We start from the raw sequence: 27,128 nt of genomic DNA, 5'->3' as shown, positions 1-27,128 counted from the left end.
TATGCAAAAGAAGCAATCTAAAATATGAGATTTAAAGAAGCAAATAAACATGAAGGCATTCACATTTTTAAAAATAAACACAGTTAATAGAATAAACTGAAGGTAAAATACAGTTGGAAAGAGAATTAATGTTGGAACATAGTCCTGAGGACTTTATGCTAAACACATTGTAGAGATGGAATCATAATTTTAAAAAAGAGCTTGAACCATAAAACTCTTAGAAGAAGACATCTTTATAAACTTGAGTTAGGCAATGGTTTCTTAGATACGATTCTTAAAATGTAAGCAATCAAAGAATAATTGATAATATAGAACTGCCTTATGATCCAGCAACCCCACTGCTGGGCATACACACTGAGGAAACCAGAAGGGAAAGAGACACGTGTACCCCAATGTTCATCGCAGCACTGTTTATAATAGCCAAGACATGGAAGCAACCTAGATGTCCATCAGCAGATGAATGGATAAGAAAGCTGTGGTACATATACACAATGGAGTATTACTCAGCCATTAAAAAGAATACATTTGAATCAGTTCTAATGAAGTGGATGAAACTGGAGCCTATTATACAGAGTGAAGTAAGCCAGAAGGAAAAACATAAATACAGTATACTAATGCATATATATGGAATTTAGAAAGATGGTAACAATAACCCGGTGTACGAGACAGCAAAAGAGACACTGATGTATAGAACAGTCTTATGGACTCTGTGGGAGAGGGAGAGGGTGGGAAGATTTGGGAGAATGGCAATGAAACATGTAAAATATCATGTAGGAAACGAGTTGCCAGTCCAGGTTCGATGCACGATGCTGGATGCTTGGGGCTGGTGCACTGGGACGGCCCAGAGGGATGGTATGGGGAGGGAGGAGGGAGGAGGGTTCGGGATGGGGAACACATGTATACCTGTGGTGGATTCATTTTGATATTTGGCAAAACTAATACAATTATGTAAAGTTTAAAAATAAAATAAAATTAGAAAAAAAAAGATGAAAAAAAATTAAAAACATTACATTATCAAGAAAATATACTGAATGAAAGAAAATATTTGTAAACCATATATCTGATAAGGATTTAGTATCCAGAATATGTAAAGAATTCTTACAATGCAACAGTAAAAAGATAAACAGGATAATTAAAACTGGGCAAAAGAGTTGAAGAAACATTTCTCCAAACAAGATATACAAATGGAATGTGAAAAGATACTCAACATCATCAGTCACTACAGAAATGCAAATCAAAACCACAATGAGATACCACTTCACCTGCCCTAGAAGGGCAAGAGTTTAAAAGTTGGATAATAACACTTGTTGACAATGACGTGGAGAAAGTACCATCATACATTGCTGCCAGGAATGCAAAATGGTGCAACTCAACTATTTGGGGAACTAGGGTGACAATTCCTTAAAATGTTAGTCTTAGAGTAACCATAAGACCCAACAGTTTCTCTCCTAAATATGTTCCTAAGAGAACTGAAAACATATGTTCATACAGAAACTTGTCCACAAATATTCATAGTAATGTTACTCATAATAGCCAAAGAGTGGAGACAACTTAAATGTCCACTGACTGATGAATATGTTAACAAAATGTGGTATATCCATACAATAAATTATTATTTGACATGCTAAAGGAAGAAAGTGTTGATACATTTTACATCTTGGATGAACCTTGAAAACAACTTGCTAAGTGAAAGGTACGATTCCATTTTTTTGAAATACAAAGAAGACACAAATGGCCACATACTGTAAGATTCCATTTATGTGACATGGGAAGAATAGACAAATCGATAGAGACAGAACATAGACTAGTGGTTGCTGTGTGTGTGTTAGTCGCTCAGTCATGTCCAACTCTTTGCAACCGTATGGACTGTAGCCCACCAGGCTCCTCTGTCTATGGAACTCTCCAGGCAAGAATACTGGAGTGGGTAGCTGTTCCCTTCTCCAGGGGATCTTCCCAACCCAGGGACTGAACTCAGGTCTCCCTCTTTGCAGGCTGATTCTTTACCGTCTGAGCTACCAGGGAAGTCCAGTGGTTGCTAGAGGCTGGCAGAGAGAATAATGGAGAGTGAATTCTCATGGGCATGGGATTTTTTAATTGGTGAATAAAAAACCCACTCCAGTGTTCTTGCCTGGAGAATCCCAGGGACGGAGGAGCCTGGTAGGCTGCTGTCTATGGGGTTGCACAGAGTCGAACATGACTGAAGCGACTTAGCAGCAGCAGCAGCAAAATGTTTTATAATTAAGTATTGGTGATGATTGCAAAACCTTGTGAACATAATAAAAAGCACTGAACTGTATACTTAAAATGATGAATTATATGGTATGTGAATTTTATCTCAGTTTTAAAAATGAAAGAGCATCAAATATGGGTAAACAGCTCTAAAGGCTCAAATTCTTAGACAAGAAATGCACCTCACTTGCCATACATAGGTAAAACCAAATCCATACCTAAATGCATTGTGTGAGATTGTTCCAAATTATGTCAAGTGTGAGAAAATCTTAAATGCTGTGAGAAGCTGGTTATTTTCAGGGGAGCTGTAAGCAGGTTACCTATAATAAAATTGCAACCAGCTGACAGCAACAGTAGATGCCAGAAGACAATGAAGATATATCTTTCATATGCTTAGGGGAAATCAAGCATTATATAATAACTAAATTATTAGTTATGAATGAAGGCAATGTAAAAACATTTTAGGTATACAATGGCATAATTTACCACTCACAGACCTCATTAAAGAAGTATTAAGAGATATTCTTCAAGAAGAAAAGTAAATCCAAAAGCAAAGTGTAAGAGACAGGAATTAATGGTGAACATACAAGTAAATAAAGCAAGTTGTATATGTAACTAGTCACCATAAACATAATGTCCATTTTTGGTGTTAAAATAGGGAACAGAAGTGGTAGAAGATAGAGGAGTTACTTAAGAGGGAGTTACAGAATGCTAAGATCTAATCTGTCCTTGGACAGAGCATGTAATTGTATAACTTTTTTGATGATCCACAAAGGATCATCAATAAAATAATAGAAGTATAACTTACAGCATCTAAATCAGCAAATAAACACCAAAGAAAGGGAACATAGAAAATGTATCTACTTAATACGACCCCATGGACTGTAGCCCACCAGGCTCCTCCGTCCATGGGATTCTCCAGGCAAGAGTGCTGGAGTGGGGTGCCATTGCCTTCTCCAATAGAAGGCAGAAGAGAAAATAAAAGAAGCAAGGAATAAAGAATGATTTTAAAACTAGATAGTAGAATCAAGTCCAAAACCAAAACAAAATTAGATAGTGGAATCAAGTCCAAAAATATCAGTAATTGTCCATTAACAGAGGAATGGATAAAGAAGATGTGGTACATATATATATATTGGAATATTAGTTACAAAAAGGAATGAAACTGTGCCATTTGCAGAGACATGGATGGACCTAGAGATTGTAGTACGGAGTGAAGTAAATCAGAAAGAGAAAAACAGATACCGTTTAATATCACTTATATGTAAAATCTAGAAAAACAATATGAGTGAACTTATTTGCAAAGCAGAAGTAGAGAAAAAAATGTATGGATACCAAGGCGGGAGGAGGGGTGGGATGAATTAGGAGATTGGGACATATATACACTACCATGTATAAAATCCATAACTAGTGAGAACCTGCTGTATAGCACAGGGAACTCTACTCAATTCTCTGTGGTGACCTAAATGGATAGGAAATCCAAAAAGGAGTGGATATGCGTATATATATGACAGATTCATTTTTCTGCACAGCAGAAACTAACACAACATTGTAAAACAACTATACTCCAGTAAAAATTAATTTAAAATATCACTAATAATAATTTCAAATGGCTTAAACTCTGATACTAAAATACAGAAAACAAAATCAAGCCCTATCCTGCTTTAAGAGGCATATTTTAAAGAAAAACTCCAAGAAAGTTTGCTGATGTGTGGCAAAAGAAATTCCATGCGAAATGTAAGGCTAGTTCTTTGAAAAACGTCCATTTTAACATCTGTGCAACATTCTGTTTTACAAATATGCCACAGAATATTTAACCATTTTTCTTTTGATGGTGGTTTTCCATTTTTTGCTATGACAGACAAGGCTCAACATAATGATGGGCAAGAAAAAGAAGTTCCAATAAGATTTATACCATCTAATACAATTTACATTATCTTTTAAAACTAGCAAAAAAATTAGATATTTTGTGGATGCATATAAATGCAATCACTAAATGACTATAGGCACTGGAATAATAAAAATCAAATTCTGGATAAGTTTTCTGAGAAACGGGAGAGAAACATCATGGAAGGGTATGTGAAAGTGTTAGTTGCTCAATCCTGTCCCAAAGGACTGTAGCCTGCCAGGCTCCTCTGTCCATTGAATTATCCAGGCAAGAATACAGGAATAGGTTACCATTCCCTTCTCCAGGGGATCTTCCTGACCCAGGGATCGAACCCGGATCTTCTGCATTGTAGGTGGACTCCTTACCATCTGAACCACCAAGGAAGCCCCCATGGAAGGGTATATTAGTTATTTAACTCCACCTTTTTATTTAATCTCTTTAAACAAATATTTGAACAAATATTCAAGATGTTCGGAGAAGGCAATGGCACCCCACTCCAGTACTCTCACCTGGAAAATCCCATGGGCGGAGGAGCTTGGTAGGCTGCAGTCCATGGGGTCGCTAAGAGTCGGGCATGACTGAGCGACTTCACTTTCACTTTTCACTTTCATGCATTGGAGAAGGAAATGGCAACCCACTCCAGTATTCTTGCCTGGAGAATCCCAGGGACAGGGGAGCCTGGTGGGCTGCCGTCTATGGGGTCGCATAGAGTTGGACACGACTGAAACGACTTAGCAGCAGCATGCAAGATGTTAAGATTTTATTAAACTGTATTTAGAGAGTACATAAGTGTTCATTTTATTATTAATCCTACTTTTCTATATGCTCAAATAGTGTATATTAAAGAATTTCTTAAGTGAAAAATCTGTGACTGTCTTCCAAGACAGTTTTGTCGGTCACGTGCTTCAATCCTGAAGCCACCAGGTGCCACTTCATTAAAGAACTGCTTGTGTGGTTGCTGAAATTAAGAAAGCTTCCTCCTGAAATGCCAGCACCAGGAAACTGCTCTGGGGACATCACCTGGATTCCTTGCACATCTATAGCAAAATGACTCTTCTTTGGTAAAGGAATAGCACCTGTAGCCAAGTTTTTCTAGTGCCAACTTCAACTGTACCCCATGAGGTTTATGAACCCCGTCAAGCCCCATGGGTGGGCCATAAGTGATGGAGAGCTGAGCAAATGTTGGCTCTCACTGGAGGAGTGGCCCAGAGCTTCACTTCCAGTCATGACTGCTAAGGATGGAGTCTAGTCATTGGCTTCTAAGCAGATGCCCCCGGGAGCCTCGGTCACATCACTTTCCTGAAGTGATCCTTAGATGGACAGGTACAGTACCATAATCATCCAGGGATGCAGATAGCCGATTGCTCCTGTGTATGCAGCTGCTGGCTTGCACGGTAGTGTTGACAATAGATGCGGCTCTGCTTCTAATCTCTGTTGCCTGATGTAGAAAGAGTTTGTGTGTTGAGATGCCAACTGGCTTGCAATGACATTGTTATGTGTCCTGTTCTAGGGGACTACGGATAAAATGTCCAGCCAGAGGATTCTTCAGAAGAGAACTGACCAGCCTTGAGGTCTGAAGACATTTTAGGAAGCTTATGTGGTTTTTTAAAAAAACAAACTATTATGTGTATTGTAAGTTATTGAGTGATGAACTTCAAAAATGGTAATTTCTTATCTTACTTAATACAGGTTTTTAACAATAAATACTTTGATACGTATTGCACATCTATCAAATATCAGGGACAGTGGTAGGTTCCTCACACATATTATCCCATTTAATCCTCACAACAACCTCTAAGGAAGATACTATTATGTCCATTTCACAAATTAGTAAACTGAGGCATACTCAGATAAACAGCTTGCCCAAAGTTAGCAGAGTTTCACTTTCAGGGGTAAAAGCTGATGTCAGTCCACATTGGAATGGTCTTTCTTTCATACCTATATTCTGCCTGGGATTAGATCAGTTAGGTATGTACCCATTTCAAGCACAATTTTGGGGTGTGAAGGGGCCCTGAAAAATGAAAATGTTAGTCACTCAGTCATGTCTGAATCTTTGCAGCCCTATGGACAGTAGCCCACCGAGTGCTCTGTCTATGAAATCCCTCTGCATTGTCTTAACTTTAAGTGAAGATTCCCCCAAGTGGTCTCTTTGCAATTGCCTTTTACCTTGAGCTCCATTTAAGGGAAACCAGTTGCCATTCTTACTATGGAGTAGAGCAAAGCATATTTGTTATGTGGTGATTTAGCATTTCAGAGCTCTAGAACCCTAAAGAAATGTCAGGCTTCTTCTGACAGAGGTCATTGTTGGTGTGAGCAAAGGACAGAGATTTAGCCTTATACTCCCCATCTTCAGATGCACACGTAGAAAAATACACAAGCTAATGAAAAAAAAAAAATCAAGCAAAAAACTTAGAAATATTTAACTTCCTAAATATTTCTTTCCTTTGAAAGAGCATGCCTCAAGTGCTTCGTGCTCTCCAGGGCAAATAAAATGAAAACAAAGAACTCAATTAAAAATGATCATCTCCTTGAAGGAGGACTTTCTTATTCTTTTTTATTGATTTAAATATTATTTTTATTAAATTAAACCATTAATCATTAAATCATGAAGTTGCAGGGCATTTAATAGCTAGCAATTGTTGGAATAAGGAAAGATCTTATTTTCCAGCCTTTCCTGATTGCTTCCCCTCTTTCACCTAGCTGTCAGAGGGGCTTGAAAATTGTGCCTCGGGCTCTCCAGACTATGGGAAGACCTGTAGAAATGCACTGAGATTGTAGCATTGGTGTAAAGCAAAAGCGCTCAGATCCAAACTTGAACTTTCAAAGGAAAGGAACTTGCTGACATTCTTCTTTGAGCAAACGTGGGCAGCAAATCTAGGTATCAAGGCATTGCTGATGCAAAGGATAAATATTAGGCTGTCTAGATTTTACTCAGCTTTGCCAGCGGGTGTGTGTTTTAAGTGATTCACCACTTCTGTAGTAAATGGGAGCTTTATGAAGGTTAGTGAGTGTGATGCCAAATAGTTTCTTCAATCATTAAATATTTTTCAGCACCAACTGTTAGCAGTACTGGGGTTATGTTCTGGGGATGCAAATGTGTATAACACCCTATCTCATCTTCATGAAATTTAAGCGAGGATCAGTGATCTATGGAATGAAGCATAAGGAAGAGGAATCCCAAAGACCAGGGAGACAGTGGTCCAAGAATGACTTCCAGTGAACGTGACTCAGAATTATCATGGCTTAGCAAAATAAATGCAGAGTCTTAAGACTCAAGAGTCATTTGCTGTCATTTTCCTAATTCCAAGATTAGTGTTCCAGACTGAAGCTTCTTCCATCCTGGTTGAGTATCTAGGCCACACTTCGAATCTGGGAGCTCCAGGATTCTACACTTATGGTTGGGCATTGCCCAAAACAATTGAATGAACCTCTTTATTTGTACATCGTATAAATAGTTTAGAACATGGGCTGGATGTTTCTGCTTTGCTTAAAATGGCACTAGGTTTCAGCAAAGTGTTTCCCTCAGGTAGCTGAATGGGGAAAAAAAAAATATATATATATATATATATTTCTTTTTTTTCCACAAATGCCCATTTTGGATAATTAGCCTTTTGTGAATCACAGTGGTGTATTCTCTGCCAAATGTTCACAAATAAATTTATTAAGTTAATCTCTTCATTGTGTGCTGAGGTTTTTCAAGTAGTAAAATCCATTTGTGCAGGGAATTACATGACTTTGGTATACTGTAATAAGAAATCCACCGGGGAAGCCACCACTTAAAGGCTCCCAATGGTGACCTTTCATCTCCTGTGCTATGTAATAATGGTAGCCACATACCAAGCACCTAGGACATACTGGCACTCTGTGAGGTTGCAAGGTACCCTACATACATTATCTAAGTTATAGCTGCTTTAAAATCTCCCTGCAACCATGCCAAGAAGTTACCATTTCCCCCATTTTCTAGAAAACAAAAATCCTGAATCCCAAAACAGATTATCTCCTTAGGATCTCACAGCTGGTAATAGCTTAGCCCAGTTCTGTGACACCCCAAATCCATGCCTCTCTCACAAATACTGCATTACCTCTCCCCAAAGTAGATCTTCATGGGTTCGATTCTTGTGACCTGCATATGGGCAAGGGTTGGCCACTCTTATATGTGATGACCAGACCCCGTTAACTGCCAAAGGGAAAGTCACTCAGTTGTGTCCGACTCTTTGCGACCCCATGAACTATACAGTCCATGGAATTCTCCAGGCCAGAATTCCTGGAGTGGGTAGCCTTTCCCTTCTCCAGGGGATCTTCCCAACCCAGGAATCTAACCCAGGTCTCCCATATTGCAGGCGGATTCTTTACCAATTGAGCTATCAGGGAAGCCCCCGTTAGCCACCCCAAGCAGCCCTCAAAACTTAAGTACAAGCTGACTTATTCTCAAAATAAAAGTCCCTGAGACAAGTGTTTCTCAATCTGGCTATGAGTTAGAATCACTGGGTATCACAAACATACTGATGCATGGGCTTCACCTTAGCACAGCAGATTACTTCTGAGACTCTTGGCGGCTGGGCTTAGGAATCGGTTAATCTGAAGCTCTCCAGGTGATCTGATTGGCATCCAGGGTTGAGAACTGTGGGAGGAAGCAAACAGCTTCAGGTTGGATGAAGGGCAACACAACTAGATGGTTTATCTTTCCTCTGTGTATTTCACGTGTTTCTCAGAGGATCTAAAAATGCAGGTTCGGTTGTTTGGTTCAGGCAGTGTCAACTGGGCTTTTTCTGACTAGCTTCTCCGACAGCAGGCTTCCTATCTCCTGTGCTCCTGGCTTTGTGAGTTTCAGATATAGAAATAGTAGTTAGTATTCTCATTTTCTTGAGGAAAAGTCCTTGGAGAGCCAGAGTCTTTTCTGACATAGATGTAGGGTTTAATTATTCTAATTTTAATATAAACTACACTTTGAAGAGTTTAGGAATAGACCCTCACCTTAGACAACACTACATCTAATGTGCATGGTTTAAGAGTAATTTTCCGGTTGGGTTCATGTTCTAAGAGTGTATTTCTACAAAAAGAAAGGACATCCATGAGCCTGGCCTTCATATTACTGCTTTCATGTCTTGAGGAGACAAAGGAATTACTCTAACCAGGGGAGTATGCTGTTACTGAGTTTTCCTGACAAGTGCAAACCTTCCAGATAATTCCTGAAACGTAGGATCTTCCTCTGAGGAAAAGGATGGAAGCTGATGCTGGGTGAGCACCTACTCTGCGTCTGTGCTGTGTTGGCTGTCTCTCACGTGTTGGTTTCTTGTCATTCTCACCCTGGCCTCTGCAGTGAGGGTTACTGTCTCTGTATTTTTATAATGGAAAACTGAAATTATACATCCCAGTCATATGGGGGCAGAGACAGAACGGAATCTGAGCCTCCTTCCAAGGATGGGGGAGGGTGACCACAAATGCGAGAAGGGATGTAAGGACACTGAAAGGTGCAGAAGACAGGCCATGCTACCGGGCTCCTTAAACAGCAAAGCCCCAGCTTCACAAAAAGTGAACGTTCATTTTCAAAACTGTCTGCTGGGAAGCCTAAGTATTGAACGAGGACCAAATCTCCTGCTCTGGTGAAACAAATGAACATCTTCCACCTTCCCTTTAAGGAAAAGACCAGCTATGGAAACCAATTCAGCCACACCACTAGTTTTAAAAGATGTGTTTCTGCCTCTGGAATTGGGATGAACCCATCTTGATTCTGCGCTCCATGGAGCTGATGTTAGCAGTGAGAGGAGGCTTTTGGCTAATTGTATGTGTTCCCACGAGCTCATCTTCAGAATGCAGTTAATTCATACCAGGCAAGCCAGTGTGGTTGCCTCGATCAGAATCTGGCATGAGTCAGGTTTGGAATGTAGATGCTCTGACAAGATGTCCTGAAAGGAAGCTAGAAAGAGTCCAGAGGGAAGACAAATCTGGAGCCAGGACTGATATCAGGCTGATTCTCTGGGAAGGACAGGAGGAGTGAGCAGCCCCTTTCCACCAGCCTGAGATCACGGATGGCAGTGCCCGGCCCAGAGTCCTTTAGGAGCTCCGTTCGCTCTGGGTTTAGTCTCCCCTTACCCACCAGCAGTTCCCTCAGATTCAGTCACTGTCACTATGATAATAATAATAATGATAAAAGTTGCCCTTCACTGAAGGCCTTCTTTTGTGCCAGACACTGTGATAATCCTTCACATGCCACATCTTGCTGAGTCCTTCCAAGGAGCCCTGTTCGGTGTATAATGTTGTTATTCATAGGGAAAAAGGGAGGCTTCCAGAGGGGAAGTGTTTGCCCCAAATCAAATAGCTGGGGGAGATAAAGGAGGCTTTAAAACCAGGTCTCTCTACATCAAATCTCCCACTGTTACTCTCATCCCTTAGTCAGACCCCAGGAACATACTCTTTGGTCTTACTCTTTGCTTTTCCAAGTTTTCAATGTGTTTAGAAAAGATTGCTGACTCTGAATGTTGGCTCTTCTACATGTGGACTTCCTCACAGTTCTCAAGTGATAACATCAAAGTTGTTTTTCCCAACAAAAAGAACCTTTTTGTTTTTTCATTTCTCAGAGCTTTTTCTTCATGATAGACCCAACAGGAAGAAAAACCTATGCCAGTAGGAGAGGAAAAAAAAAAAAAAAGCACAATTTTGAAGACCACAAGTAGCTTTAAATGCTGCAAAAAGGATTCCTTCCCAAACAGGCAGTTTGTTGTGATCAGACTATAGCAAGAGCCCTAGCCAGCTGTTTACAGTTTACAGAACACTTGCAATGTCCAAAATATTGTTGGTGTTGTTTGCTTTGTGAAGATGCGGGAGGGGAAGATTGGTGAGACTAAAACAGTTTGCAAACTCCTGTACCATGGAATTTTCTGAAGAGCTAACTCCTGAGGCCTCAGCCTAACACCCAGCCCCAGTAGATTCTGCTTTTGTGGGTCTGGGGTACCCAGGACTTTTTCAAATTAATTTTTATCAGAGTATAGTTTCTTTACAATGTTGCACTAGTCTACTGTACAGCAAAATGAATCAGCCATACCCATACATGTATCCCCTCCCTTTTGGATTTCCTTCCCATTCAGGTCACCACAGTGTGTTAAGTAGAGTGCCCGGTGCTATACAGTATGTTCTCATTCAGTTCAGTTCAGTCGCTCAGTCATGTCTGACTCTTTACGACCCCGTGGACTGCAGCACACCAGGCTTCCTTGTCTATCACCAACTCCTGGAACTTGCTCAAACTCATATCCATCAGGTTGGTGATGCCATCCAACCATCTCATCCTCTGTTGGCCCCTTTTCCTCCCGCCTTCAATCTTTCCCAGCATAGGGGTCTTTTCCAATGAGTTAGTTCTTCGCATCACGTGGCCAAAGTACTGGAGTTTCAGCTTCAGCATCAGTCCTTTCAAGGAACACTCAAGACTGATTTCCTTTAGGATTAACTGATTTGATTTCCTTGCAGTCTAAGGGACTCTCAAGAGTCTTCTCCAGCACCGCAGTTCAAAAACATCAGTTCTTTGGCACTCAGCTTTCTTTATAGTCCAACTCTCACATCCATACATGACTACTGGAAAAACCATAGCTTTGACTAGATGGACCTTGGTCTCCCTGTTGGCTCAGCAGTAAAGAATCTGCCAGTCTATGCAGGAGACATGGATTCAATCCTTGGGTCAGGTAGCCTCCTTGGAGGAAGAAATGGCAACCCACTCCAGTATTCTTATCATGGAAAGAGGGCCCTGGTGGCCTATAGTCCATGGGGGTTGCAAAAGAGTCAGACACAACTGAGTGACTAAACAACAACAAATCAATTGTATATATGTATCAATCCCAATCTCCCAATTCCTCCCTTCCCTTCTTTCCCTTTGATACACATACATTTATCTCTACATCTGTATCTCTGTTTCTGTTTTGCAAATAAGGTTATCTATACCATTTTTCTAGATTCCACATATATGTGTTAATATGTGATGTTTGTTTTTCTCTTTCTGACTTACTCTACTCTGCATGCCACTCTCTAGGTCCATCCACGTCTCCACAAATGACCCAGTTTCATTTCTTTTTATGGCTAAGTAATATTCCATTGTATATATGTACCACATATTCTTTATCCATTCCTCTGTTGAGGTACATTTAGGTTGCTTCCATATATACTCAAGATTTTTAAAAGCTCCCCAGGTGGTTGTCGTATGCAGTTGAGGGGTGAGAACCACCAAGTTAAAATTTTCATTCAAGACTGTGGGGCTCCCCTAACTTGAAAGCTTGTCTCCCATGCTCAGACTTCTGGAATAGCTGTTAGCCTCCCAACCCTGCATAGCTGAGGGAAGAGACAAAAGCAACTATTATTTAAGAGATTTTTAGCCATGATCTTTATGCAATTCCTTCCTGAGCCGTTACCACACAAATTGTATTAATGGGGTGTGATTTGCTTTTGCTTTGGGGGAAATATGATTATGGTTACTAATAAGGGTGCTCAGGAATCCTATGTATCACAGATACATACTCGGATATGTTTTAATTTATTACGGTAGTCACTAAAACTCACCCTGAATTTAGGTCTCAGGTTATTTTAAATATTGGAGGTCTGAGTTCAGACCACTTGGCTGTGAACCCAGAATCAAGACTTCTAACATGCGTGTGTAAACTTTTTCTTAAGCTCTTTACACCTCAGTTTCCTCACTCAAAAAGGAGGTGATAATAGTGCCTCCCTCTGGACTGTAGTGAAGATTAAAGGCTGGTTCATATTAAATTCTTTGCATCATGCCTAGTATATGATGTATGTCAGATATATAATTTTATCATCAGAGATCCTGAAATAAAAATCACAGACTCAGTTCTTACATCATTCCATCCTCCATAGAATGAATTTTAACATGTCAATCCCTGGCAATTCAAAACTCATGGATGATTTTTGTGCATTTTTATAAGGACTTTGCATCAAATTTCAGATAGATACCAATAGACATGGATTTCAGAAAAGGAATGTGTGGCAATGGGATTTTGTTCTCCATGTAAAATAGCATTTAAGAGGCAATAAAAGATTATTTTGTACTTTGTTAGTTTTAGTGTATGTGGTGTGTATAAATGAAATTACAAAATGTGTCCAGGTATTTTTAAGATCATGTAATGGCATTATCTTTGAAAGAGAAGAAAACACATGCTCAACACTTCTGTTTTCTTTTTTTTAAAAGATACCAATATTAGAATTTTTCAGAAGCTAAAAATGAACCAAGTTGCTGTCTTTGGAGGCAGTGCTCTGCAGCAAAGTTTCAGAAATTCTCAAAGTTGCTGCTGCTACCAATGCAGTGGTTCCAAAAGATGACACTGCAGTTGTACGGGACCAAAAACACAGACTTGAGCTCTAATACAGATTTTGATTTAACCACAGAAATTAGGCTGCACCTAGATTAGATGAGTACTAGCCACCATTCTTTCTGCCTGCTCTCTGTGCAGACAACAGGGCATACTGAATTAATAGAATACATGAAATGATAGCAACAGGAATGATGAATTAACAACCCAGTCTTTGTGAAAGAGTGGCATGCTCCTGATAAAGGGGGCTCCTTAGCCTAATGAAATCGAGAAAACCACATGCCATTGGGTGTTCTTAGGGATTCACAACCCATGTCACCTTCAGTTAGGTCTCGGAGAAGTCCTGCCATGAACATACTAGTTTAACCCAGTTCCTTTGACTGAGGAACCCCTTGCTCCCCCAGCAACGCTGACCACATTTACAACTTGATTGAAGGGTACTTGGAGAATCAGTACAGACAAGCAATTCAAAAAACTTCGTTCATATTTCAACATCTGAATCCAACCAACAGCTATATTAATTCAATATATGAATAAATCTCTATCTATTCTCTGAAGAATTCTCTGCGTTAGTTTCCTAAGGGGGGCAGTGGGGGGAGGTAGCTACTGAGCAAAATGGTCTTAGAGACAGACAGAATAAAAGGTTGATGCTGGGAGGGGAAAGGGTGAAAGTCATAGACACTTTGGGAGGAATGAAAAAGAATGAATGAGAATGAAAACACCTTTGCGTTTATGAAAAAATAAGATTTAAACAAATGAGGACTAAAACTCCTAAAAGAGCATCACTTCTATGAAAAACAAACATTGTGTGTAATTGTCAAATAAAGGATGATGTATCAGTTTTTGTCTGGAACCTTTCTTTTCCCAAGCACACTTGAAAGTATTCAGTAATATAGAGAATGACTTTCCCAAGTTCACTGCAGATATTTGCCTTTGTCAAATCTGCATTAGCTAATGAGGTAATTTTCTCCAAGAAAATTGCTCTAGGAGACAACAGCAGACTTTGTGTCCCCAAGAGGGAAAAGGTCCAAATTGCTGATAATCAAGCACATGAAGGGAAGGGGGTTCTGTTCCCAATTTGGTTCTCTGCCTGAGTGGGGAGAGTTTTGGGGTGGGTGAGTGGAGGAAGATTGTAACACTACTGCTTGGGTTCAACTGTGGGAGGCATCCAGTCATTGAAAGGGAAAGGACCGACCCCCACTTCCAGAAATAGCTCAGGAATAGCCAAAAGATGACGAGTCCTTAAGTGGCCACAGCATCACCCCAGAAGAAAGGCCCTCATTAGAATCAAAATGGTGTGCTCATCCCAGGCGCTGCTGTTTTGCCCTGTCATCAAATCACATTCCCCTGTAGAGGGGGAAGGCAATCAGTGTGTACAAACAGCACTTATGAATTCTTCTTTTTTCCCACATTTTGAGTGGGGGTGACAGCAGGCATGAGTATTTCCACAGTCTCTGTGGGGAGCCGATCTCTATCAGCGGGTTTGACTATTTGCAGCAGCTCCAGTGGCAAGGAGAGTTTCTGTTCTGACAATCAGAATTCTAGCAAACGGTAAATGTTTCTTCATGCTGAGAAGTGGGAAATCCAATAATACTTTGGCTGGGTTCATGCTGAGTAGTGAAAATAGAATGAATATGGAGAGGGGTTGTGACTTAAAGAGCAGTAAATCAGCTAGCCCAGACGTGTGGGACAATCAGCTTTTAATTCAAGGCCCTCACCTGTTTCTTTTCCATTCTCCAGGGTAACAGGACTCTTTTTATATTTGTTCATAGAGGGTTTTATGCTGCGATCTCTTGTTTACCCCAAGAAACAGAATGAAACTTTCAGAGATCTTTTTAAAATAATCTATTCTGTATATACATTATTATGGCACTACAAGCCCATTTGCTGAAGATCTTAAGTATGTGTTAGTCTAAATTCTAAAGGCAAAGTTGGTGTGGGTAGTATGCAGCTTGTAGTAATATCATCACTTATTATGACTGAACACTTCCTTCTGGAAACAAGTCACAGGTTCCAGAGGGGGTCACTGGAATGAAAGCCCAATGAGGGCAGAGGTTTCTGCCTCTTTTGTTCAAGACACACAGAAAGTGCTCTAAGAAGTTGATGAATGAATACTAATCTCTAGGCTATGAAAAGTATACTCAGCGATGAGTACTCTGAAAGGTCTAGGTCTAAAGCTCAGAGTAAACTCAGTTTTCCCGACTTTCTGTTGTGTATGATTTTATTCAATAGCTCTGATACTTGATTCTATTGAAGAGATTTTTAATAGTATGTTTCCGTTTAAAAGTAGTATGTTTCTTTTAAAAAAAGTTTAGTAATGTGAACACTGAAACTTGATCATCATAGAAAAAATAGAAAATGTATACAACCAAAAAGAAATAAAATTTCCATGTTTGTACTACTCAGAGATAATCACTGTTATGGTTTATATGTACATTCTCCCAGATTTTCCTATGCACACATTTATATGTTTTTGTGAGATTAGATGTGTCTATGCTTTTTTTCATTCAACAGTACTACATCCTAATAGATATGTAGTGTATATATATCATTGTTATTTTAATTTGCAATTCCTGAATGGCAAAAATTGTTGAGCATCTTTGTCTGTGCTTTTTGGCTGTGTGTATATCTTCTTTGGCAAGGAGTCTGTTCAGATTTTTGCTTATATTTATTTACTGTTAAAAATACGTGTTATCTTTGGCTGTGCCAGTTTTTGTCACTGTGTGGGCTTTTCTCTAGCTGTGGAAGGCAGGGGCTGCTCTCTTGTGGTGCGTGAGCTTCGCGTTGCGGTCGCTTCTTTTGCTGTGGAGCATGGACTCCAGGGCACTTGGACTTCAGTAGTTGCGGCTCCCAGGTTCTAGAGCGCGGGCTCAATAGTTGTGGAGTACGGGCTTTGTTGTTCTGCGACATGAGGCATCTTCCTGGATCAGTGATCGAGCCCAAGTCTCCTGCATAAGCAGGCATATTCTTTACCACTGAGCCACCAGGGAGGCCCTTATTTTTAAACTGGGTTTTTTGTTTCCTTTTGTTGAGTTTAAGAAGTAAAGTAAAAAAAAAATAATAATAATAATTAAAAAATTAAAAAATAAAAATAAATTAAAAAAAGAAGTTCTTTCTATATTTTGGTTACTAGACCTTTATATAGGGACTTTGTGAATATTTTCTCAGTGGTGATGTGCTTCTTATTAGCACTCCAGGATTGCATGCTGCTTTGCAACCATAGACGCTTACATACAGTGGTAAGTGCTGATTAACAACACGGCCGTGCTCACCTGTGTTTACTGTACTCTTTCCCAAAGTGACACCACTGCTCTCTCTTCCTTAAATTCATCCATTCATTGTCACAGAATCTTTGTATTCTAGCGTCATCACTGTCTATCTCTAGGAAATTGTCTTTATTTATTTTAATTGAATGGCCAAGGTAAGAATGTGCTTATTCGTGTATTTGCAATAAGGTTTCTAGTGAGAGTTCAACCCTGTTTGTTTCCTGCTTTTAAAGAAAACAAACGCGTTTAGGGGCCAGGAAGTTGCCCACAGGATTCAGGCACACTGTTTCATTGGTGAGGCTAACCGCTGTCTGTCTTCCTTTGCATGGCTCCAGTCATCAAGCCTCCTCTGCGTCACTTTAAACGCCCCGCTTATGCCTCTAGCTCCTATGCACATTCGGTCCCGAAGAAACCTGATGAGCATCCTGCAAGGTACAAGATGCTGGATCAGAGGATCAAAATGAAGAAGATTCAGAACATCTCACATAACTGGAACAGAAAATAGGTCAAGGGGAAGAGGGAGTGAAGGAGAGGCCTGCTCAGCTGCCTCTGCCCACTCACCAGCCATAGCCAATTATGCCTTCAGGAACTTTGGAGGCCTTTGAGGCTGGCACTATCATTGTTGACTCCACCAAGGCATGGTGAAGACTGTATGTGAATTTCCGCTTTTCTATTCTGTTATAGATCCATCAGTCACAGGATTTGGGCAGCCTCTAGCAGCAAACCAGTAAGAGTTGTCTCCTGTGGCTTTTATCGGTATAGATCTTTCAAAGTCTAAATTGCACCAAAGTTAAAAGGATACAACCTGTTCAGAAAAAATGAAATTCCTTCCACTGACACTTTTTTTCATCCCTGGAAATTAACTTGCCTCAATGAAAACATCGGTTTAATAATAATTATTGTTTTTAAGAAATGCACTGTTTAAAACATCATTTCTGATTTTCAATACAAATATTTAAAATTCATCAAAAAGCAGAATTTTCAAAGTAAATGCGTTCCAACCAAAAGTTGTACTTCTGAATGAAGCAATCTTAAAGGGAAAGGAGGACTGATGAGTTGTATTCATAGGTACTTCTGAACTTAGGCTTCACAAAGCAGGTCCAAGTGAAAAATAAAGACCCTTGTCTTCATTCTTTCCTTTTTTGCTGCACGGGTTGTAGGGTCTTAGTTCCCTGACTGGGGATTGAACCCAGATCCTTGGTAGTGGAAGTGTGGAGTCCTAACCACTGGCCTGCCAGGGAATTCCCAAGGATTTATTTTGTTTCTCATTGTAAGCCTTATGCACGATTGCCTCACTGTCGGGACTAGAGAGTTGGGAGGAGATGCATTTTGGCTGTGCTTTCCTCCAGTCCTTCGTCTTCACTCACAGTAGACAATGCCAGGAGTCAGTGGGATGCCGTGCCTCAGAGTCTCCTGCCGTAACATTCACCCAGGAGATGGCCATTTAGTCTCGTGGTCCTCCTTCAGGAGAATATAAAATGCTGAACCTAATTTGAATTCCTTATTTCCTGGTTTTTCTCCATAAGGTTAGAGGTATCTTTAAGTAAAATTTCTGGTCATCTTCCCAATAGACCACATATCTAAGTCTCTTTGGGAGCCCAATTGATCTCATAGCTGTGGGCAGCATAGAAGTCTGTAACTTACCTTTCTTCATGGTGGCATTTTTTAGCCCTTCCGTAAGTTTCCCTAGAGTTTTTACTTTGGGACTAAATTCACAGAAATGGTAAGGAGGGTTTCAAGGTCAGAAATAGCTTTTGATCCCTTTGGAAATAGTCTGGTGCAGTGGAAAACTTCAGGTTTGTTGTCGGGCAGGTCTGACCTCCAAGCCTGTCCTGAATATGGCTAGTTGCAGGCCCTGTCTATATGGCATAACCTTGAAAAGCCTCTGTTTGCTTACTTAGAAAGTGGGCTTCACAACTCCCACTCCTTCCTTTTGGGATGAAGATTAGGGATTTCTGGGTTCAGATCGCTATTGCTGAGCCTGGAGAGTCATAATTGCACAGCGGAGGTTGCTATGAGCATCTCACAGCCAGGAAAACTCTCTGGGATGCCTCTCAAAGGGAGGTCTGTGCCCTGAGCCACAGCCTTTGGGATCTGATTGTAAAGGGCTTGTCATCTTCTCCTCTCTTTCTCCACGTTTATTTCCAATAAACCACAGCTTTGCAGGTTGAGTTAGCACCAGAGTTTAGTGCCCATCATGCTATTGAGCAATGTATTTACAGTGTGCTTTGTGATAGTATTTTGGGGAAATTTAATGAGTATACAGAAAGGAAAATCACTGTAACTCCCTTAAGGAAGCAATTGTAATTCTTAGCTCCTTGCTTGGTGCCTGAGCAAAAGGACACTTCCTGAGGCTGGTAGAGTCTCATCCACCTGAATTAGGTTAACTCAATAGATAATTCCTACCTGTATTGTTGTTTAGTTGCTAAGTCATGTCTGACTCTTTTGTGACCCCATGGACTGTAGCCTATCAGGCTCCTCTGTCTGTGGGATTCTCTAGGCAAGAATACTGGAGTGGGTTGCCATTTCCTTCTCCAGGGGATCTTCCCAACCCAGGGATGGAACCAGCATCTTCTGCATTGGCAGGCAGATTCTTTACCGCTGAGCCACCTGGGAAGCCCACTTGTTTGTATACAGATACATTAGTGCTTGCTGCCCAGAGCCATTCAGACACACAGTGAAACTGACCATGAGGTGGTGGCCTCCAGTGGATCAGCCCACACATGATGGTCCTCACCTGTCTGTCAGTACCTTCAGTGGCAGTACTGAAACTGTGTGCTTCTTGGCATTGGAAGTCATGATCCTGGGGAAGAAAGTTGGCTCCTTCTGTATTCTTTAATCCCAAGCTGTCACTTTTGGGCCTTTGTTTATCTTTTATTTGAGCAAATGTACAGATATTGAAATTCTGCATTGCTTATGAAATGCCTACCATATTTTTTGCATGATGGATTGTATAGATATGCCAGATTATATTCTTTTAGCAAATAAAAAGATACTTTTAAAGAACTTTCTTGTGAGTCATCTTTTTCTTCTGCAGATTTTGGGATTCATTTGAAAAGAGCTAGATTTCCCTTATGCATGGCACTATTCAGTCCTGAATATCTTGTCAAAATGAATAGTCTAACTTACCCTTTCATCTTTCTTCCTGATGGTATAGGTGATAGTTTGAAAGAAAAAAAAAGAACCCTCCTTCTCCCTACACTAGAAAGCCAATAAATCACTGAGAATATGAGTAATAATAGCAGCTAGTCCATAGGTAACCATCTGTGTTATCTAGCAACTCAATTTATATCATCAGACTAAACTCTATGGCTTGTCATTAAGAACTGAGACTTTGGGGTTAAAAAAAATTTGTAATTAAATCTCAGTCCTGTCTTTTGTTTGCTCTGTAATCTTTACCATGTTTATATTCTTGCTGAACTTAAGTTTCCTTAGCTATAAAGCAAGAATGATAGTATCTGCCTCAGCATAACATAAGGCTGAGGGTATAGTAAGGACTCAATAAATATGAGCTATTACTTCTAGGAGAAAGAGTGGAATGCAGTAAAAGAAGTAAAGTTTTTGAGTTTAAGATTAATGTCCCTTTCAGTTCTATGACCAAATAGGTTGCTAACATTCTTCCATTTCAGTGAAGTTAATCATTTAACTATGTGTTACCCACCAAGGTATTCCCATAGGCATCAGCTTCTGCCTCACAGTGCTCTTGATTCTTTGGTACATGTTTCCACATTCAGTTGGAAACCCAACATCCCCGCCCTTGGTACTGCCCTCCTGTGTGTTCCTGCACCTTGGAGTTCAAGGGCCTCTGTCTTTTCTCTGTTACGGTCACCTCTACTCCCATACCCCACCTCCTCTGAAGCCCTGACCAATCTCCCTGCATTTTACTTCCTGCTCTCACTGCTCTTCATTCTGTTCCTACTCACCCCACTTCACTTCCCTCATTCACTGTCTTTATTCTTCCCAAGTTCTACCCACAAAAGTCCGCTGTATAGAGCAGACTTTACTGGGAGGTTGAAGATGATGACACAGAAGAAGCAACTAATTGAAAATGTAACACCAACACCAAAGCTGGTCTCCCTTTGTGGAGGGTTCCTCACTGGCCATGTGCTCCTTAGGGACTCACCTCTGTCTTCCCAGGTTTTCCTTCTACCGAGACCTTGTGTGCTGTCACTTCAGTCATGTCCAACTCTCTGTGACCCCAGGGACTGTAGCCCACCAGGCTCCTCTGTCCATGGAATTCTCCAAGCAAGAACACTGGAGTGGGTTGCCTTTTCCTACTCCAGGGGATCTTCCAGTGGACCCAGGGATCAAACCCGTGTCTCTCATGCATTGGCAGATGGGTTCTTTACCACTAGCACCAGCTGGGAAGCCGCCAAGACTGTAATCCCCTCTTGAACTTCAAACTCCTGTGAATATACAGAGCTATCCCTCTTATTTCCTACACCACACAAGTCCTAGACATTTTTAAAGCTTATGAACCCACTCTGCCAAACAAAGGACATGTGCTCCTGAAAACACAAATTGACTGACCAAAGCTTTGAAATGACATTCTTTTCTCTTTAATAAAACCCAATCCTATCCTCCAATTAAAAATAAATTTAAGAAAAAAAGGAAATGCTATGTAAAAAACAAAACAAAATCCTAGGAAAGAATTAGGATTGGTTCATTTCAGACTCAAGTCCTTTCCTTTAGACCAATTACTGTGGGTAAAGATGTGAGATCTCACACACACCCCCATTTAAATTTTGAAATATGTTCAGATTAAATACAAATAATGTTAACAACAACAACAATCCAATTCTTAGGCAGGACCAGTCTGTGTAAGAAAAGAACAATAAATATGTGTCTCAATTTTCTAAGCCCTGCCCCCCTTCCCCCCGAGCCCCAGGAGTTCTGTTTTTGTTTTTTTTTCCGCCCAATCTGGCTATAATACCAACCTCATATGGCTAGGGGAGTGACTGCAGTGACTAACAGGTGCTCAGAGAATACTAATTTTCTTCTCTTTCTACCTTCCAGTACCTCTTCCTAGCACAGGCTGGTTACACCTTGCCCCTGCACATCCACGGAGCTTTTGAAATAGGGCCAGCATCTAACATTCTCATTGTTACAATTATTAATCCCCTAATCTCCCAATCCCCCAAGGCCCCATAGGACAGAGGAAAAGCGTGGAGATGGTTGATGACCACCACTTCATAAATCTAGGATTTCTCTCCAAATTCATTCCTAAAACATACGGAAGTTCACTTATTCGTTGGCAAGATTTGAATTTGTTTTCCCACTGGCAGCCAACTTCAGTTGGTCAATTATATTCTCTGTATCCACTTCCAGTTTAAAAAAGAATCCTATTGGGCCAACATCTTGATTTATTGAGAATCTGTTAAATCAGGTTAAAAGTGAAAATGCCTTTGGAATAGGAGTTGGGGATGAATGACTTGGCTCCAGGCTTGGTCTCAGGCATATCCCTGGGGTGCCCTCAGCAAAGCCAGGTGAGGCAAGAGAAGAACCTGCAGTATCATAGATACTGCAAAGTATGCCTTTGCTGATGGTAAGATCTGTTTTTAAGACTAATTTAGGAGATTTGTGAGCAATCATTATACTTTTGTTTTATTCAAAAAACATGAAACTCTGCTTTTTGGAAATAAGTGACAATAACTGTGGCCTACTATATTCATTTGTGTAATTTCAGGATTCAACTTGGACTCTCTGTGGATGTTCCATGGAGTGTTTTGTTTTGAGCACCTGGGTGAGGGGGTCAGCAGACCTGTGCTTATTATAGAAGCACCTTGCCTGGCAAGCAGCCATCATGGAAGCAAGCCATCTATGATTGTTGCTCTTTTAGCTGCATCTCTTATGGTTCACCTGGTAGAAGAGGATTCTAAACTTTAAGACACAAGGGCAAAAAGATACTAAGTCACTGCTCTGGTTCCATGACTCTTGTGCTCGTGTTCAGTCATGTCCAACTCCGTGACGCCGTGGACTATAGCCCACCAGGCTCTGTTCATGATATTCTCCAGGCAAGAACACTGGAATGGGCTGCTATTTCCTTCTCCAGGACCATAGCTCTCACTCATCAATTAATACTTTTTCAGAATCCACTTGGTCCCAAGCACTGTAATAACCACCATATGTTTAACTCTTCTAAGAAACCTGTGTGGGAAGACCGATTGTCCTTATTGCTGATCAATACATTGAGACGTAGGTTACATTTTTGCACAAAGTTTGCAGAGTTCCTTGCCTGCTCTTCAACCAGACTCAGCCTAAACAGGTCAAATAAATGCCAAACGTGTTTGAATTCAAGGATTCTAAGCCATAAGGGCTTGCAGATAACATCGGGTGATTCTGTTTAATGAATAAATGTGTGGGGAATATATTAAAGGTGTCTTTTCCAGACAAGCAAGTTCCTCAGGAAGTGACAGCTATTGCCTTCAGAACTATTTTGTTCCTCCCGTCTTCCCCCGGAGCAGCTTCCTGACTGAACAAGGCCCATTCTCATTTGTATTTGCATCACTCTGTTTTCGTGGAATTCCTTCTACATCTAGTCTCCCTGTGGAAATCTTAGTTATTCTTCATGACCCAGAAGAAAATTTCACCTCTGGGACATATGCTCTGATCTCTTTGACTAAAGCTATCTTTACCCTGGTTAACCCTCAGAATGCTCTATTTTTACTTCTTAGCGAAACTTTAGTGATTCTGCTTCAAGTTACATAGATTTTAATTCTTCCTTCCTGTATTATCATCTCTGGGAGAGCAGGAACCATCTCATTTTTTTTTTTCATATTTGTGTACTCTAAAGCAACCAACATAATGTTTAATATAAAACAGATATTCAAAAACGTAATGACTGGAGATGGTATCAAACCAGAGCAGGATGGAGATAGAAAATGTATAAATAGGTAACACGTACATTGCGAGGCCTTGTCTCTTCACTTATGGCAGACATCACTAAGCAATTAGTGTAGCTTTTCTAATCAAGTCCAGACATGGTCTCAAAATCCTTCCCAGCTCAAAGCTCCATGTAACTGGTTCTAGTCCATTGGAACCAGTTCTAGTCAACTGTTAAAATCAATGCATCATCCCCAGATGAAGATCAAGTTTTTCCTTCACCCTAAGGCTCTGCTGATTCGACATCTCTTTATGTGTCAAAATCTCAGCTGATTAAGAAAAATGAATATATATATTTTAAGATTAATGTGTCATTAGGGGGCTTCCAAGGCCAAATTTGCCTGTTAGTCCAGGTGTTTCTTGATTTCCTACTTTTGCATTCTAGTCCCCTATAATGAAAAGGACATCTTTTTGGGGTGTTAGTTCTAGAAGGTCTTGCAGGTCTTCTTTGAACCGTTCAACTTCAGCTTATTCAGTGTTACTGGTCGGGACACAGACTTGAATTACCATGATATTGAATGGTTTGCCTTGGAAATGAACAGAGATTATTCTGTTGTTTTTGAGATTGCAGTCAAGAACTGCATTTCGGACTCTTTTGTTGATTATGATGGCTACTCCATTTCTTCTAAGGGATTCTTCCCCACAGTAGTAGATATAATGGTCATCGGAGTTAAATTCAACCATTCCAGTCCACTTTAGTTCACTGATTCCTAAAATGTCAATGTTCACTCTTGCCATTTCCAGTTTGACTACTTCCAATTTGCCTTGATTCATGGACCTAACATTCCAGGTTCCTATGCAATATTGCTCTTTACATATCGGATTTTCCTTCTGTCACCAGTCAAATCCACAACCGGGTGTTGTTTTTGCTTTGGCTCCGTCTCTTCATTCTTTCTGGAGTTATTTCTCCACTGATCTCCAGTAGCATATTGGGCACCTACCGACCTGGGAAATTCATCTTTCAGTGTCCTATCTTTCTGCCTTTCCATACTGTTCATGGGGTTCTCAAGGCAAGAATACTGGAGTGGTTTGCCATTCCCTTCTCCAGTGGACCACATTTTGTCAGAACTCTCCACCATGACCCATCTGTCTTGGGTGGCGCTACAGGGCATGGCTCATAATTCCATTGAGTTACACAAGGCTGTGGTCCTTGTGATTACACTGGTTAGTTTTCCATGATTGTGGTTTTCAGTCTGTCTGCCCTCTGATGGAGAAGGATAAGAGGCTTATGGAAGCTTCCTGATGGGAGAGACTGACTGAGGGGGAAACTGGGTCTTGCTCTAATCATCAGGGCAATGAAATTTTCAGTTCAGTTCAGTTCAGTCACTTAGTCGTGTCACCCCATGACACGCAGCACGCCAGGCCTCCCTGTCCATCACCAACTCCTGCAGTTCACTCAAACTCATGTCAATCAAGTCAGTGATGCCATCCAGCCATCTCATCCTCTGTCATCCCCTTCTCCTCCTGCCCCCAATCCCTCCCAGCATCAGAGTCTTTTCCAGTGAGTCAACTCTTCGCATGAGGTGGCCAAAGTACTGGAGTTTCAGCTTTAGCATCAGTCCTTCCAATGAACACCCAGGACTGGTCTCCTTTAGAATGGACGGGTTGGATCTCCTTGCAGTTCAAGGGACTCTCAAGAGTCTTCTCCCCACAGTTCAAAAGCATCAATTCTTCAGCACTCAGCTTTCTTCACAGTCCAACTCTCACATCCATACATGACCACAGGAAAAACCATAGCCTTGACTAGACAGACCTTTGTTGGCAAAATAGTGTCTCTGCTTTTTAATATGCTATCTAGGTTGGTCATAATTTTCCTTCCAAGGAGTAAGCGTCTTTTATTTCATGGCTGCAATCACAGTGATTGCAGTGATTTTGGAGCCCCCCAAAATAAAGTCTGACACTGTTTGCACTGTTTCCCCATCTATTTCCCATAAAGTGATGGGACCAGATGCCATGATCTTAGATTTCTAAATGTTGAGCTTTAAGCAAACTTTTTCACTCTTCTCTTTCACTTTCATCAAGAGGCTTTTTAGTTCCTCTTCACTTTCTGCCATAAGGGTGGTGTCATCTGCATATCTGAGGTTATTGATATTTCTCCCAGCAATCTTGGGCTTCTTCCAGCCCAGCATTTCTCATGATGTACGCTGTGTATAAGTTAAATAAGCAGGGTGACAATATACAGCCTTGATGTACTCCTTTTCCTATTTGGAACCAGTCTGTTGTTCCATGTCCAGTTCTAACTGTTGCTTCCTGACCTGCATATAGGTTTCTCAAGAGGCAGGTCAGGTGGTCTGGTATTCCCATCTCTTTCAGAATTTTCCACAGTTTATTGTGATCCACATAGTCAAAGGCTTTGGCATAGTCAATAAAGCAGAAATAAATGTTTTTCTGGAACTCTCTTGCTTTTTCCATGATCCAGCGGATGTTGGCAATTTGATCTCTGGTTCCTCTGCCTTTTCTAAAACCAGCTTGAACATCTGGAAGTTCACAGTTCACGTATTGCTGAAGCCTGGCTTGGAGAATTTTGAGCATTACTTTACTAGCGTGTGAGATGAGTACAATTGTGAGGTAGTTTGAGCATTCTTTGGCATTGCCCTTCTTTGGGATTGGAATGAAAACTGACCTTTTCCAGTCCTGTGGCCACTGCTGAGTTTTCCAAATTTGCTGGCATATTGAGTGCAACACTTTCACAGCATCATCTTTCAGAATTTGAAATAGCTCAACTGGAATTCCATCATCTCCACTAGCTTTGTTCGTAGTGATGCTTTCTAAGGCCCACTTGACTTCACATTCCAGGATGTCTGGCTCTAGGTGAGTGATTACACCATTGTGATTATCTTGGTCGTGAAGATCTTTTTTATACAGTTCTTCTGTGTATTCTTGCCACCTCTTCTTAATATCTTCTGCTTCTGTTAGGTCCATACCATTTCTGTCCTTTATCGAGCCCATCTTTGCATGAAATATTCCCTTGGTATCTCTAATTTTCTTGAAGAGATTTCTAGTCGTTCCCATTCTGTTGTTTTCCTCTATTTCTTTGCATTGATCCCTGAGAAAGGCTTTCTTATCTCTCCTTTCTATTCTTTGGATCTTTGCATTCAGATGTTTGTATCTTTCCTTTTCTCCTTTGCTTTTCACTTCTCTTCTTTTCACAGCTATTTGTAAGGCCTCCCCAGACAGTCATTTTCCTTTTTTGCATTTCTTTTCCATGGGGGTTGTCTTGACCCCTGTCTCCTGTACAACGTCACGAAGCTCTGTCCATAATTCATCAGGCACTCTATCGGATCTAGTCCCTTAAATCTATTTCTCACTTCCACTGTATAATCATAAGGGATTTGATTTAGGTCATACCTGAATGGTCTAGTGGTTTTCCCTACTTTCTTCAATTTCAGTCTGAATTTGGCAACAAGGAGTTCATGATCTGAGCCACAGTCAGCTCCCAGTCTTGTTTTTGCTGACTGTATAGAGCTTCTCCATCTTTGGCTGCAAAGAATAGAATCAATCTGATTTTGGTGTTGACCATCTGGTGATGTCCATGTGTAGAGTCTTCTCTTCTGT

The 27,128-nt window shown here is 40.7% G+C and overlaps 1 protein-coding gene across 11 annotated transcripts in view; it reads left to right on the top strand.

Annotated features, from left to right (window-relative positions):
- The window catches only part of PDE1C (phosphodiesterase 1C), a 642,269-nt gene extending 624,494 nt beyond the window's left edge, over window positions 1-17,775 (top strand). For 10 of the 11 annotated variants that reach the window (XM_086396463.1, XM_086396468.1, XM_086396464.1 and 7 more), the window contains one exon: window positions 5,628-7,787. In XM_086396463.1, the coding sequence (XP_086252589.1) occupies window positions 5,628-5,641 (14 nt within the window). In that variant the 3' untranslated portion in view covers window positions 5,642-7,787. Of the gene's footprint in view, window positions 1-5,627; window positions 7,788-17,026 lie in introns of those variants that run through there. The other variant, XM_086396479.1, reaches the window with a different exon arrangement.
- Window positions 17,776-27,128: the final 9,353 nt, after the last annotated feature.

Source organism: Bos grunniens, chromosome 4 (genome assembly GCF_055505025.1).
Source record: "Bos grunniens cultivar Pamir isolate PY7600 chromosome 4, Bosgru_T2T1.0, whole genome shotgun sequence".
Taxonomy (NCBI): Eukaryota; Metazoa; Chordata; class Mammalia; order Artiodactyla; family Bovidae; genus Bos; species Bos grunniens.
Note: the sequence above shows the minus strand (reverse complement) of the source record. Positions and strands in the feature narration are given on the sequence as shown.